At 42.7% G+C, this 14,067-nt stretch overlaps 1 protein-coding gene across 1 annotated transcript in view; it reads left to right on the plus strand.

Annotated features, from left to right (window-relative positions):
* FGF9 (fibroblast growth factor 9) overlaps nucleotides 1–13,795 on the plus strand; it is a 31,739-nt gene extending 17,944 nt beyond the window's left edge. The window contains exon 3 of the mRNA XM_055317345.1: nucleotides 12,320–13,795. Within this exon, the coding sequence (XP_055173320.1) occupies nucleotides 12,320–12,565 (246 nt within the window). The 3' untranslated portion in view covers nucleotides 12,566–13,795. The remainder of the gene's footprint in view (nucleotides 1–12,319) is intronic.
* Nucleotides 13,796–14,067: the final 272 nt, after the last annotated feature.

Raw genomic sequence — 14,067 nt, forward strand, 5'->3', positions numbered from 1 at the left:
TCTGGGGTAGAACCTCCCCTGGGATCTAGTTCTTCCACGTCCCTAATAGAATTCCATTTCATAAAGGGCGGCTCTGGGGAGGCAGGGACTTGGTTACTTTGTTTTCCATGAAACTGCCACTAGTTAAAACAGTGTCTTGCATGTAGTTGGCACTTATTAAATGTTGAAAGTATGAATGTATTGTCAGTGGGATCCTGAGTCACCTGTTTTGTTTGTTTGTTTTTAAAGAAGACCGTGCAGACCCTGGCTCTTAAGCACCTAATTTAGGAAGATTAGAGTTAATTTACAGACTGGAGTGGTTCCTGACCATATTGTGTACAAGGCTCTCTCCCCACCTTTTTTTTTTTTTTTTTTAAAGACTTTATTTACTTATTCATGAGAGACACACAGAGAGAGGCAGAGACACAGGCAGAGGGAGAAGCAGGCTCCCTGTGGGGACCCTGATGCAGGACTTGATCCTAGGAGCCCGGGATCATGTCCTGAGCTGAAGGCAGATGCTCAACCACTGAGCCACCCAGGTGCTTCAAGGTTCCCTTTTTGATAAAAATGTTAGGGAGTCCCACGGGGTAGTAATTGTGATTATATATTTCATATATATATATATATATATTTTTTTTTTTTTTTTTAAGATTTATTTATTTGAGAGAGACCACAAGGTGGTGGGTGGTAAGGGCAGAGGGAGACGGAGAGAGAGAGAGAGAGAGAGAGAGAGAGAGACTCTCAAGCAGACTCCCATCTGAGCGCAGAGCCCACCGTGGGGCTCAGTCCCACAACCCTGATACCAGGACCTGAGCCAAAATCAAGAGTCAGACCCTTAAGGACTGAGCCTCCCAGGGGCCCCTGTGCTTGTGTCTTTTGATTGAAAAAAATACATGGTGATACATTGTGACAAAAAGTGCTGTGAATTCGTTAACATTGCAAAATGCACTTGTTACAGAACAGTTCGTGTGTACATATTTGAAAAGAGCAGCAAATCCATGCCGTGGCTATTGGACCCAGGTAGTTGCCTGCCGGGCCGGGCGCTGGCTCTCTTGGGCTCAGGTTCCCTGTGCCTGTGAACTCTGGTGAATTTGCAACCGGGGAGTGAGAGGACCACCAAGAGAACATAACACGGGGGCAACCAGGCACCAGCTGACGGCCTCCGCGCCTCGCTTCCGTCTGCTTTCCTGGCCCCGCCGTCTGTTCGCCTCTCCAGCGTCTCCCGGGGTCCCGAGCGGCCTGCTGGCCCCGCAGAACCTAGACGGCTCCCGCCCGCCCGCGGCCCGTTTCAGAGGCGAATGCTGGGTCGCGTGGCCTCCTGCTCCTCTTTCAAGTGTGTCAGCCTCCCAGGCCCTGGGATTAGTCATGCCAGACAGGCTGGCCAGAGTTGGGGCAGTCTCACCCATTCACACTTTCATTTGCATATTTGCTCACTCAGGCACACACTCACACCCTCACTTGCTCACTCACATCCTCACTTGCTCACACCCCCTTGCTCACACTCACACCCTCACATGCTCACTCACATCCTCCCTCCCTCCCTCCCTCCATCCCTCCTTCACATACTCACTCCCTCACGCCTTTTCTCACTCACATACTCACTTGCTTACACCCTCACACCTTTGCTCACTGGCTGGCACACTCACTTGTTTACATACTCACTCCCTCATACCCTCAATCCCTCACACCTTCACTGGCTCATACCTTTACTCACTCACAACCTCACTTGCTCACACACTCTCTCACCTTCACTCATACCCTCACTTGCTCACGAATTACGTCCTTACTTACTCATACACTCACACTCTCACTCCTTCATACCTTTACTCATTCACACATTCACTTGCTCATGCCTTCCCTTGCTCACACACTCACTCACATCGTCACTCACTCACTCACACCCTCATTCCCTTACACCTTCACTGGCTCACACCTTCACTCACATTCTCATACCTTCATTTGCTCACACACTCACATCTTCATTCCCTCACACCTTCATTCACTTATACCTTCACTACCCTTGCTTGTTCACACTCTTCTCACACCCTCAGTCTTCCCTGCTGGCTTTCATGAAGCCAACATCACTGACACCCCTACTACTAATAGACACTGGTACTGTAGTAGGTGCTAGAAATATACTTGCTTCTCATTATTTGCAGAGTGTATATTTGCAAATTTGTCTACTTATTAAATTTGCTTAGTGACCCTAAAATCATTCCTGGTGGCATTTCCATGGTCGTTTGCAGACATTCAAGGAGAAGCAAAAGGGAATTGCCTGATGAGCCTGTTTCCAGCTGAGATCCTACCATGTGATGCTATGCCTTCTTTCAGCTCACACTATAAACAATATCCTTTTGGGGATCTATTTAATGCCACATTTTTCCTTTTTTAAACTTTTTTGTTGGTGATTTTACTGTTTAAAATATGCCTCCAAGCATAGTGCTGAAGTGCTAGCTGGTGTTTCTAAATGCAAGTTGGCTGTGACGTGTCTTATGGAGCAAACCAGATAAATGAGATAGTTTTGTGTGAGCATGAGCTTCACAGTACTGTTGGAGGTGAGTTCATTGTTAATGAATCTATGATATTAACTTAAATAGAAACCCACAAAAAACAAGGTTATGCACTGATTATGTGACCAAAGTGTTATGAGTGGCTTGTGTGGAACCAAACCCCTAGTTTCTCTTGGCAGCAGGGTGTCAGTATTCACTACTTCAGCGTTCATAGTGGCTTCAGAGAACAGAACTATGGCGAATAATGAGATCAACTGTACATTCAAATGCAAAGGGCATTTCCTCTTGTGGATGAGCTTAGAACTGGTCCATGAACTTGCAACTTTGTGTGTGTGTGTGTGTGGGGGGGGTGGCAGATACACAGACCAAGAGTTATAATTTGGTAGGATACTTGTTATAATAGAATTATGTACAAAAAAGATTTGGGGGAACTTAGAGGGGAGAGATTAATTCTGGGGCAGGAGAGAACTTTAGGATTATTCACAAAGGAGATGGAGAAAACAGGCAAGTGTCCTTAGGAGAGGAAGGCTTGTGTGAAGGCAGCTTTGCTGCAGGATTCGGAATCATGGTGGCTGCTGGACATTCCTAATTCTGTTATCTTTACTTCCATTCCCCCTGCCGTGGTCTTTGCTTCTGTTTTTCCCAGCTGCCGCCAGAGGCTACACTGCTGACATTTGGAGTGACTTCTGTCATTACCGTCAGCCCTGGCATGGGAGGTGCCCTTGAGCCTCACAAAGAAGGCGACTGCCTCCCTGGAGCCAAGTGTCACCCCTCAGGGCAGTGACAACGGAGGCCAGGCCACCCTCTACGTCTACGTCTTGCCTCCCCCCTCCATGCCGGGGACTGATTTGTACTTGTGCATAGATGTCATTTCTCAGTCCTTTGACCGGGTACACCTCAGCAGCATCCTAACAGGTGGCTGAGAAGACTTTCTGCCTTCCTGACACCCCTGATGCAGAGGTCTCCCCCTCAGGATTAGAGGTTATGGTGTTAAGTGGGAGAGACATATACGGATCTGTGTCTTCCTTTGTCCTCTTTTTTTTTTATTTAGTATTTTATTTATTTATTCATGAGAGACACAGAGAAAGAGAGGCAGAGACACAGGCAGAGGGAGAAGCAGGCTCCATGCAGGGAGCCTGACGTGGGATTCTACCCTGGGTCTCCAGGATCAGGCCCTGGGCTGAAGGTAGCGGTAAACCGCTGAGCCACCCGGGCTGTCCTGTTCTCTTTCTAAATGCTTAAAATCCTGACATAAGCTGATCCCCTTTTTTCTTATTCTTTTTTTGGTGTTTTATAAATCATTGAAATCTCTATCGTGACTTGCTTTTCCTTTGTAATGAAGCGATCAAAGCTCAGTGTGGTATTCCAAGAACAGACTGGCCAAGGTCATACTGAAGACATCCCTTCCCATATGGTACATAATGTGATTACTTTTCATGGAATGAGTTTTGCCCATTTAGCTGCCATGTTCCATTGTGTGTCCATCCTTAGCTCTAGGTTTCATCCCTCCATCTGTTTTCTGTATGAATTGTCATGTTTCAGATAGTTTTCTCTTGACTGTGTTAACTTGGCCTGTATCCTTTTTCTTTCTCTATCTTTCAAGGTTGGTTTTTCCCATTTGCCATGTTTTGATGGAATAGTGAAGCCTCTACTTGCATTTGGAACAGTTCGAAGTTGGGGGTAAAGCACAGAGTAGTGGAAAGACAAGGCTTAGCATCCCAGCTCTAGCTTGCTAGCTGTGCGACCTTGGGCAATCTACTCAAACTTGCTGAGCTCTGACTGTGGAACAGGGCGAAGGACAGCCACATGTCAGCATTGCTATGAGGCTGACAGGGGACGAAGCCCATAAAAGAGCCAGCACACTGCGTGGCTTGCAGTGGCTCGTTAGTACAGGCTTGTTCCCTTAGCGTTCTTCATGGACGAGTGTGGCGGTGATGAAACGCTGCCCTGGTACAGCCTCTTGTGCTCCTTCCTGGATGGGAGGTGCACAGAAACTCTGTTTCTTGCAAGCTTGAATTCTGGAATGGAGATTTATGACATAGTCTCTGAAAATAAATGTGTTTCCTTCATTCCTGCATCCCTGGAATCATAAAGTGTTAACCGTGAAGCTTTGCTTATCAAGATTAATTTTAGGTACTTTATTTTTATGTGTACTCATTATTATTTTATCCACATAGTTAAAGAAGTTTCTTTCTTTGGGATTTACTTTCCTTTGTATTATTATAACTCTTTTTTCTAATGTTAACATATTGGTAAATTCACCAGGCTGTCACAGCACCCGAATGGCTACTGTCAGAACTGTTTCTTTTTCCAGGATTAAAGCACTGTTTTAAGAAGGATCCATGTCAGCATATGAATTTGGTTTTGGAGCAGTGGAATTATTAGTTGATAGTATCAGCCCTGATTATGGTTGGAAGTGGGCTGTCACACTCTAGCAGAGAAAGGGGCCTTGAGAGAATTAGACACAGTCACCTGAGTGTTCAAAATGGAGGGGACAGCAGCACTGGTCACTTTCTGAGAGATCAGGACCATTTATGTATCAGAGGTTCAGGGGAGGGAGGAAACATTTTGGTTCCAGAGGAATCTGGGCTAGCATGAGTACAGTTGAAGGTAGGAGGTAGGGACCCAAGAACTGGGGTGGGGAGTGATGCTAAAGACAAGCTTTATATACCTTGAGATTTTACATAGGATTTCTCTGTAGGTGTTGGGAGGGGATGGGGGTGTTTGAGAAATTCAAGAGTTCTGGTATTTTTTTTTTTTTGAGTTCTGGTATTATTTATCTGTGATGTTGTATTTTGTCTGCCTTATGTGCGTGTCCTACTTTCCCATGATAGGTTTCAGTGCTCTATCTACAACATTGCTGACTTTTTGTTTTCTTGTCAGACTTGGTTTTACTCCTAAGCCAGTTCTCCTGGGGAGAACCTACAATGTAGGCTTTGTTGGTCAGGCAGACATTCATCAAATAAGGCATGTTTCTGGTGGTCAACATGGTGAAGAGGGCAGTGGCAGGTGCCCCAAAATGCAAGGAAGTGTAGTAGATGAGACACCTTCCAGCGTGGGATCCTCCTGATGGTCTCCCAGAGAGAAGAAAGAAGGGGCCTCTTGTGCCAAAGCGATGTCTTCTTCCTTGTCCTCATTTCTTCCTTGAAATAGCAACCTTATTCCCTTGGCTGCTTCTGGAAGCATTAATTCTGTCTGCATTTCAGATCAGCTGCCCTAGCCCTGTCCGCAGTGGGCAACTGATGCAGCACATCTTACTTGATGTCGTTCCCTGTTTTCCTCCACTGAAATTTCTTTTTCTTTTTTTAAAAGATTTTATTTATTTATTCATCACACACACACACACACACACACACACACACACACACACACACGCAGAGGCAGAGGCAGAGGCAGAGGGAGAAGCAGGCTCCATGCAGGGAGTGTGACGTAGGACTCAATCCCGGTCTCTAGGATCACGCGGCGGCGCTAAACCGCTGAGCCACCTGGGCTGCCCTCTACCGCAATTTCTTTTTCCATTTCCTGTTCAATATGTCCAGCTACTCCCTGTGGTATATCTGATGGTTATTGTGGAAAAAAAGTAGTTGGATTCCATTGTTTTTGTCTTTCTGGATCCCTTATTTTCTTAATTTCCCCTCCCAGCTTTTCAGCTTTCCGTGTTTCCGCCATTGTGTGTCAGTCTGATTCTTGAGGGTGTTCTGCTCCCAGCTCTTCCCTCTTGTGCTACCTACCTAGTGTGGGGTTTCTTCAGTGTTTGCAGGTCTTTGATGTGTCTTTTCAGTGGTCACTGGATGACTTACTACTCTTACCAGATCATCATCTATGCTATGAAATGTTACATGTGATTTCTTTTTACTTTGGTGTTCTACAATCCTAAGAGAAGTTCCCTGAATTTTTCCCCTGGGGTTCTTTATGGAACCGTTAACTCTGCCTCGTGTGCATAGGGGCACAAGCAAGTATCCCTTAAAGTGAATATTGGACTTCTCAAAGTTGAATCCTACTGTACGTGGAGCAAGGTTTTTCTTTCCTCTGTGGGACTGCATCTCTGGAAATGTATTACAAGTTTACAAGCTACTGTGATTTGCTAAACAAATATCCATGCCCATAGGCAGCTTTTAAGGAAGGCCCCTGAATTGTCTAGCCTGCCCGTGGTTCTGTTTTGGCAGCATTGTTGGTGCTACAAGGCAGGTGAGTACATGGTGTAGAAGATGTCTGTGTGCCTCTTTATTTAGACTGGGCCCTGGCCTTGGAATCCCCAAATGCCCAAGTAAGCAGCTTCTAGAGAGAAGGTGGTGTGTTTGTTTTGTTTACTGTTTGGTGGGGGTGGAGTGCAGAAAATGTAGTAATTCAGAATTTTCTCTATATTTTGATGAGACCGAATTGCCTGCCTCCTTGCTTCATTTTGTTTATATTGACCAGGCACAACTGATTCACTTCTTCCTACAACTCCAGGGTGGTCGGTATGAAAGTGGGCCCGTCTGGAATAGTGGGGGTTTTTAAAGGGGGTTTGAAAGACGGGGCTTATGGTGAGCTGTATCAAGGGCACAGAGGGTTGGCTCTGAATTGGAGTCTAATAAAATAAGAAGTAGCGCCCTCTTGCCTATTCTCTGTGTTTGTTGCTTTCTGTCTATATGGGGACTTCTCCCAGGAGAGAAGAGTTAAAAGACCTGGCTTCTTATTAATGGTCCTTTTAGTCATTATATTTAATCACCCCGATCCTTGCAAGAACTCCCATTAAGACTTTACTGCTAGATTATTAATGAGGAAGAGAGTACATCTGTACGAGTCATTGCGGTTGAGGGAGGTTGAAATACCATGACTGCAATAAACGGGAGATATGAGAACAAGCGATTACATCAAATCATTAACTTACAAAATGTTTGAGAACTCTATGATCAAGTTAGTTTCTGTAGAGTCACTGACCTCGGATTTACGGGTTGGGCTAGTTTATGCAACTAGTTTAAGTGAACCATTGAGTTCAGTAAATGCAACCATTTTGGATACTGTGGTTAAAGCTACACCATATATATCTACAAAAATTTATATATATATATTTATGTATACATATGACGTAAGCCTGTATGGTTTCCATGAGAACTATTGAGCCTCAAATTCTGAAAAATTCTGATTTCATTTTTTAAGTGGGTATAGATATGAATTGGGCATAATAATGCCCATGTGGACTACACATTTTCCAATTGTCTAATATCTTAAAGTGATGTCTATCTTATAACATTCCTAAACATTCTCTAGGGTGTGCTGTAATTTTCATATTATTATCTCATTCTTTGGATTTAATAGGATTCGTAAAAGTTTTGAAGTTTTAATTTCAGTTTTTCCCACTGCTTAGAATTTGATGATATAAAATGAAAAGAGGTTTCCATAGTTGCTAACATTCACCAGATTTTGTTCCAAAACATGGACTTTAGTAGACTTTTGAATTAAATCCACATTCTCCACCCAAGCCTAGTGATATAATCCAACAGTTCAAAGATAGGTATGCCATAAACAGCTATAGTTAAATAATCTAAAAAAAAATTAAAACATGGAAATACAATAAAACAAGAATTGATCACTTTATAGTGGAATACTCTATAAACTGTCTGCATTGGAAACATGTGGTGAGTTTTAAAACATCTGAGTTCTATAATTCTAAAGTGTATAGTTGATTTGAAGGCAGAAACGTTTTTCCTCCTCTGCACATATAGAAGAATACAGGTTGATATGTTTTTGCTGTCCCAATTTACACTCATTTGCTTATTTTTAATTTAGAAAAAGCACTGTGGAGTACAAATACATAAGTATAGTCACCTCAACTGAATATTTTGTCACTGAGTTCTAGAGTATGATCATAAAGAGAGTAATTCTATAAATCTTGCTATTTTATCTGTCTATCCAAAACAGAAATCATGTGTTAATATAATCACACATGAGAGGAAGAAATTATTTTTTTTTAATTTTAAAAAAAATTTTTTTTTAATTTTTTATTTATTTATGACAGTCACACACAGAGAGAGAGGCAGAGACATAGGCAGAGGGAGAAGCAGGCTCCATGCACCCGGGAGCCTGATGTGGGATTCGATCCCGGGTCTCCAGGATCGCGCCCTGGGCCAAAGGCAGGCGCTAAACCGCTACACCACCCAGGGATCCCCAGGAAGAAATTATTTAAAAGCATTTACATGGCATAAAAAAGTAACAGGGTCTTTAATTCTTAATGATCGTTTTAATTTTTTAAGATATGTCAGTTTATCTGAGTGGCATCATACTAATTGTATAATGATTACAGGAGTTGAAAAGTACCTGTGCTTTTGCAATGGCATATCTGCACAGTCTCATTTAACTTGTTAAGTCAGACAACTCTTTAGTGTAGGAGGCAACTGAACTCTGTTAAGAATCGCAAAAAGTGCTGGCTAGAAATGATACTGTTTTAAGTGGAATAATTCACTTTATTTTCTGGGTTGCCTACAAAGTTCCATTATGTGTATATAAAAAATGCTATCATAGCCTGCTAGGGGAACTAGAGCAGTGTTTTCTGAGCAGTGAAAAGGCTAGTTCAGTTTCTTAGCTTACAACTTTTTTAAAAAAAGATTTTTTTATGAGCTAAAAAAACACCCTCAAAACATATAAAATGAGAATCTTTTCAAAAATACTAAAAACAAATGTGTTCCCTTGCTAGATTGTGACTTCCCTACCACTGTAGAATTTTGTTCATAATCTCTGTTTTCATTTAATCTCTACTCATTCTTCCCCCAAAGCGAATAGGGTTTTCTGAAAATTATACATTTTGTAAAGGTAAAGAAGAGAGGAAGCATATATGAATCTTAGACCAACAGCTGCTGCGTGTGATTCCTGAGCCTGGTCCATGAGCCCTCGCCGTTTCCCTGCGTGGCCCTCCTGGTGCCTGGCCCTTTGGAAAACAGCATCAGAAGGCTCCCCGAGGAGGGGGTCAGGAGGAACCATGGTGCTTAGTGAAAAGTAGAAAAAAACCCAAAAGGGGACTGTCTCCAGAGTGCGGTGCATCCAGCAGGGAGGGCTCCTGGAAACTTCTTGCTCTGGTGGCTTCGTTCCCATCATAACGAGGTCCTGTGGCATCGACCCGGGACGAGCCATTTCACATCCAGCCTCCCTGTCCGCTGTATTTAATGGGCGAAGTTGTATTAGCAGTTTTCCAAAGTTGGTCCCAGTTGCGAGAGGTTATGGTGTTAACAAAATGTCAACAACCACCGTGGTTTATGGAGGCCTTCCTCTGTGCCGGGTGTGTCTTCTGACTCTGTACTTGTAACAGCCCTGTCCCAAGATACTAACCTGCCTTAATGACGAAGTTTCTGAGGCTTGTAGAGGTTAAGGACAGATGTCGTAAATGTCCCCAGCTGGTGAAGGGAGGAGTTGGCATCTGCATGGCCCTTGGGCACCACGGTGGTCTCTTCACCAGCCAACTACCTGTCTTCTGCTGAGGTGACATGTGTGTCTCTAATCCAACAAAGGCTACTGTACTGTAGATGTGACAGGTCAACAAAGCAAACATGAACCAGTACCTAACTCATGATTCCAAAAGGAGAAAGTGTGCTATTGTTTTTAAGTAAAATGTCTATCAGTGATATGATTTCCTGCTGAGAAAAAGAAAGCTTAATTTGAATTAGTTCTTCATGTTTTTTGAGGAACTAAAGGTTCAGTATCCAGTTCCATAATCTGGTCCATTTTATTAAGTAAAAAAAAAAAATACAAAAACAAAACCATAATTTGTTTAGAAAATTTACTTAATCACCGCAAACCCAAACCAGACATTTTTAGCCAGGAATAATCTTGTCTGTGAGGAGAATATTTATTACACAGATGGAAGTAAAGACTAAAATAGCTGGTAATGTCTTTAACACACTATTTTTATTTCGTCAGTCTTAATAGAGATGAAAGAGAAGTCACATGCAGCCTCATCCCCTAGCTCAGGGGAGGGGAGAAGAAGAATGCGCCCCTAGGTTTCTGTGTGTACAGTGAGGTGCCACTGCCTCTGAGCTGCTCGCCCCCTCCTCCTCCTGGCCCCCAGCTTGGGCGGGGGGGTGGCCCATAGATGACTTCTCACTCCCCGCAATTCATTTTGTCCCTACAAACCCAGCATCCACGCTCCAAAATTTCCCCAGCATTTCTGTCCTTGACAGATGCATTGTTTTTTCATTTTCTCTTGGCCCCATTTGATTTAAGAAGAACTTGCCCAAGGAGATAAGATTATGTCACAGACCTTTTCAGGGCCTTGAGGAGTAATAATCAATCGGTGGAGTGGGGGATTGCAGGCCCTATGTGCTTTGGAGTGGCTCTTAAGCCCTCAGTTTCTCAAAGAAGTAGGGAAGCCGGCCTTCCATGGGACTGTTGATTTCATCAGATTCTCTCCCTTTCCCCTTCATTTGCTCTCCTGACTTCCTCCGTTGTAAGGATCTGATGGATCCTGTGCAGCTGCCGTCTGTGAACTCAGTGCACTAAATCGTGCATGTGTGTGCATGTAAGAAGGACATCTATATTTTGGTGATGTCTAGTTTGCTGTCCTCTGGGTCTGAATGTCAGAAAGGGAAGAATATCAAAGATGAGGATCTGTGCTGCTCTTTTAAGTCTGCACACGGATGTGTGTGGTTTTTTGGTTTGTTTTCTTATTCATGTAAGGTGCCAGATGGGCGAGAGCAAGAGGAATACTTTTAAAAGGTCATTTTGTGTTAATTTTTAAAAAGTGCCATCATGGAAAGTATTGATTTGAAAAGTTGCAGTCTGGTGGTGAGAGGGGCAAAGAGGCCATTCAATCCTGTTGGCTCGTTTCTCCAGGGGACAACTTTTGTGACTGGGTTTTGGGATGTGAGGAAGATGTTTCTGGTCATTATGACTGCCCACGAGACACCTGGCTGCAGGAGCTCTGGGTTGTGGGGATAAGTGGGACCCAGAGTTTCATAAGGCTCAGATGGAGGGAGAGGTGCACTTCATCTGTGAAAATGGGGAACCTTTTAACTTTGGGAATGTGGGAAAAAGTACAGCTTTTCTGTTGGTAGATGTGTGCCTGAGAATGTGGCTTTTTTAAGTTGGGGGGCTCTTTCTGTCTAAATTCAAGGGAGTAGGAGGGTTGCAACAATCGTTTTTACTTCTTTGTATCCAGGAAGACTCAGTCACATAGAAAGCATTCTATCTTGAATGTGAACCCGGGAATTAACTGTATCAGAATTCCCCCCAGTGCCTGTTAAAAATGCATATTTCCAGACTTTCTGGATCCGAATTTTAAAGGATTGGAGATTGAGCATTTGCATTTTAAAGAAGCAATGCAGGTGATTGTTCTGTAACCCTGAAGTTTGAAAAGCACTCTTAGGGTAGTAAGTAAACTCTACTGCTTCAGAGGGCAGGGGATTCTGACAACAGTGTGATTGTTGAGAATGTTGGGCAAGTACTTTGTAAAACATGTATTAAAGATGAGGCAGGTATCTGAACCTTTGGCTTCAGCTAAGGCTCTCCCTTGCAGGATGGTCACCAATCCAATTGCTGTAGTAAAAATGGGAACAACTCTAAGCATTGATCATCCTTTGTCTCTTTGTCTCTTTCAAATAATTGACGTATGAAAAGAAATCTAACCAGAAAACATTTGGAGTCTTTTGCACTTCAGCCATTATGAAAAACAATTAAACGTAGTTAAATTTATATAGCCAGGCACATTTTTGGGAAATACATCCCAATGGTTAAACTGGGTTAAAATCAGTGTTTTCTCATCAGAGTTATATTGTGTAGCCATTAAATGTTGCTTCAAATACAGAAAATAGCTCTTTTGCAAAATATTTATTTGTTTGCTTGTTTGTTTGTTTTAACAGGAAAAACTAACCCAAGAGTGTGTATTCAGAGAACAGTTTGAAGAAAACTGGTATAACACGTACTCTTCGAATCTATATAAACACGTGGACACTGGAAGGCGATACTATGTTGCATTAAATAAAGACGGGACCCCAAGAGAAGGAACGAGGACTAAACGGCACCAGAAATTCACCCATTTTTTACCTAGACCAGTGGACCCCGACAAAGTACCCGAACTATATAAGGATATTCTAAGCCAAAGTTGACAAAGACCATTTCTCCACTTGAGCCCTTAACAGAGTAACCACTATAAAGGTTTCACGCGGTGGGTTCTTATTGATTAGCTGTGTCATCACACCAGCTCCACTGTTGCCAAACTTTGCCGCATGCATTCTGTACGATGGAGGCTTGAAGGGGAACATGCTGATTTTGTTGTGCACTTACAGGCTTGTCCTCCTGGAGGGCCGCCGTCGCCCACTCGCTCCGTCTATTGTGAGCCGAGGAGAGGGAGGCTGAGCGGGAGTGTGAGTGTGTGTGTGGATGGGTAGCAGGGGAGGTTGAAGAGAAGCAGAAGCAGAGAGGACAACGGCCTGATGCATGCTGGGATTTAGACGCGCTTTTACATTTTTGATCAATTGTCCTTCACCTTGTATCAGCACAGCTGCCATACTTCGACTCATCAGGATTCTGGCTGGTGGCCTGCGCGAGGGTACGCTGCATTTGCAAAGGCATGGAGGGTGCAGTCTTACTTACAAGACTTTTTCAGTTTAAGGCTCACTGGTGCCATCCCAGTGAATTTAAAGCAAAGACCTCTTAGTAATAAAAAAAAAAGTTAAATTTATTTATAGAAATTCCAAAGGCAACATTTTATTTATTTTATATATTTATTTATTATATAGAGTTTATTTTTAATGAAATATGTACAGGCCAGATAGGCATTTTGGAAGCTTTAGGCTCTGTAAGCATTAAATGGCAAAGTCCGCTACGAACCTGTGGTAAATTCATGCAAGTAAATATAACGGTGCATGGATAGGAGAAATCCTAATGACCCTAATGTACTAAAGGCGACAATCTCTTTTGTGCCCGTATTATTGTAAACTTATGCACATCATTCATGACACTGAGTATTCACTCTTCAGACTGCTTGTTTCATAGCTTATCCCAGAGGATTAAAGAGAAACTGGGTCTCAAACTTTTATTCTGTGTCTGTAATATTTCCTCTCTCATAAGTGACTTATTCCATCACTGTAACTTCACGGTTGGAAAATACAAGGGTTGGTATCTAGCCTACGTGTTTGAATCTCTTGCAGAATATACCAAAGCTAAACAATAACTATGCTTTTATTTTAGTCGATCTCCAGGACAACAGGACTAACATCAAACACTGTACTGATTTAGAATCCTCAAAACGAAAAAAAAAAAAAAAAAAAGAGCTTATATAGCACAGATTTTTTAAAAAAATTTTTTTTAAGGGACAGGAGTCAGATTAAACAGGATCATTCTTGGAGACTTTTTATTTGTGTACTTGGCTATCAAATATGACGTTATACAAGTACCATAGGGGTCATTGTAACATCTTTTATAGAAATTGCTTTTGGTGTGAACCGTCGTAATACATGGGAATAACACCCTTCAAGGAAAACGTGCAACATAACAAATCTTCATCAATAATGACAATGAGGGGGAAAGTATTATCCTTGCTGACTGTGTTTTGTTTTTAAAAATGGTCTTCACAAGCGCTCAATTTTTTTTAGAGGGGAGGTTACTA

This window comes from Nyctereutes procyonoides, unplaced genomic scaffold (assembly GCF_905146905.1).
Source record: "Nyctereutes procyonoides isolate TBG_1078 unplaced genomic scaffold, NYPRO_anot_genome, whole genome shotgun sequence".
NCBI classification, from domain to species: domain Eukaryota; kingdom Metazoa; phylum Chordata; class Mammalia; order Carnivora; family Canidae; genus Nyctereutes; species Nyctereutes procyonoides.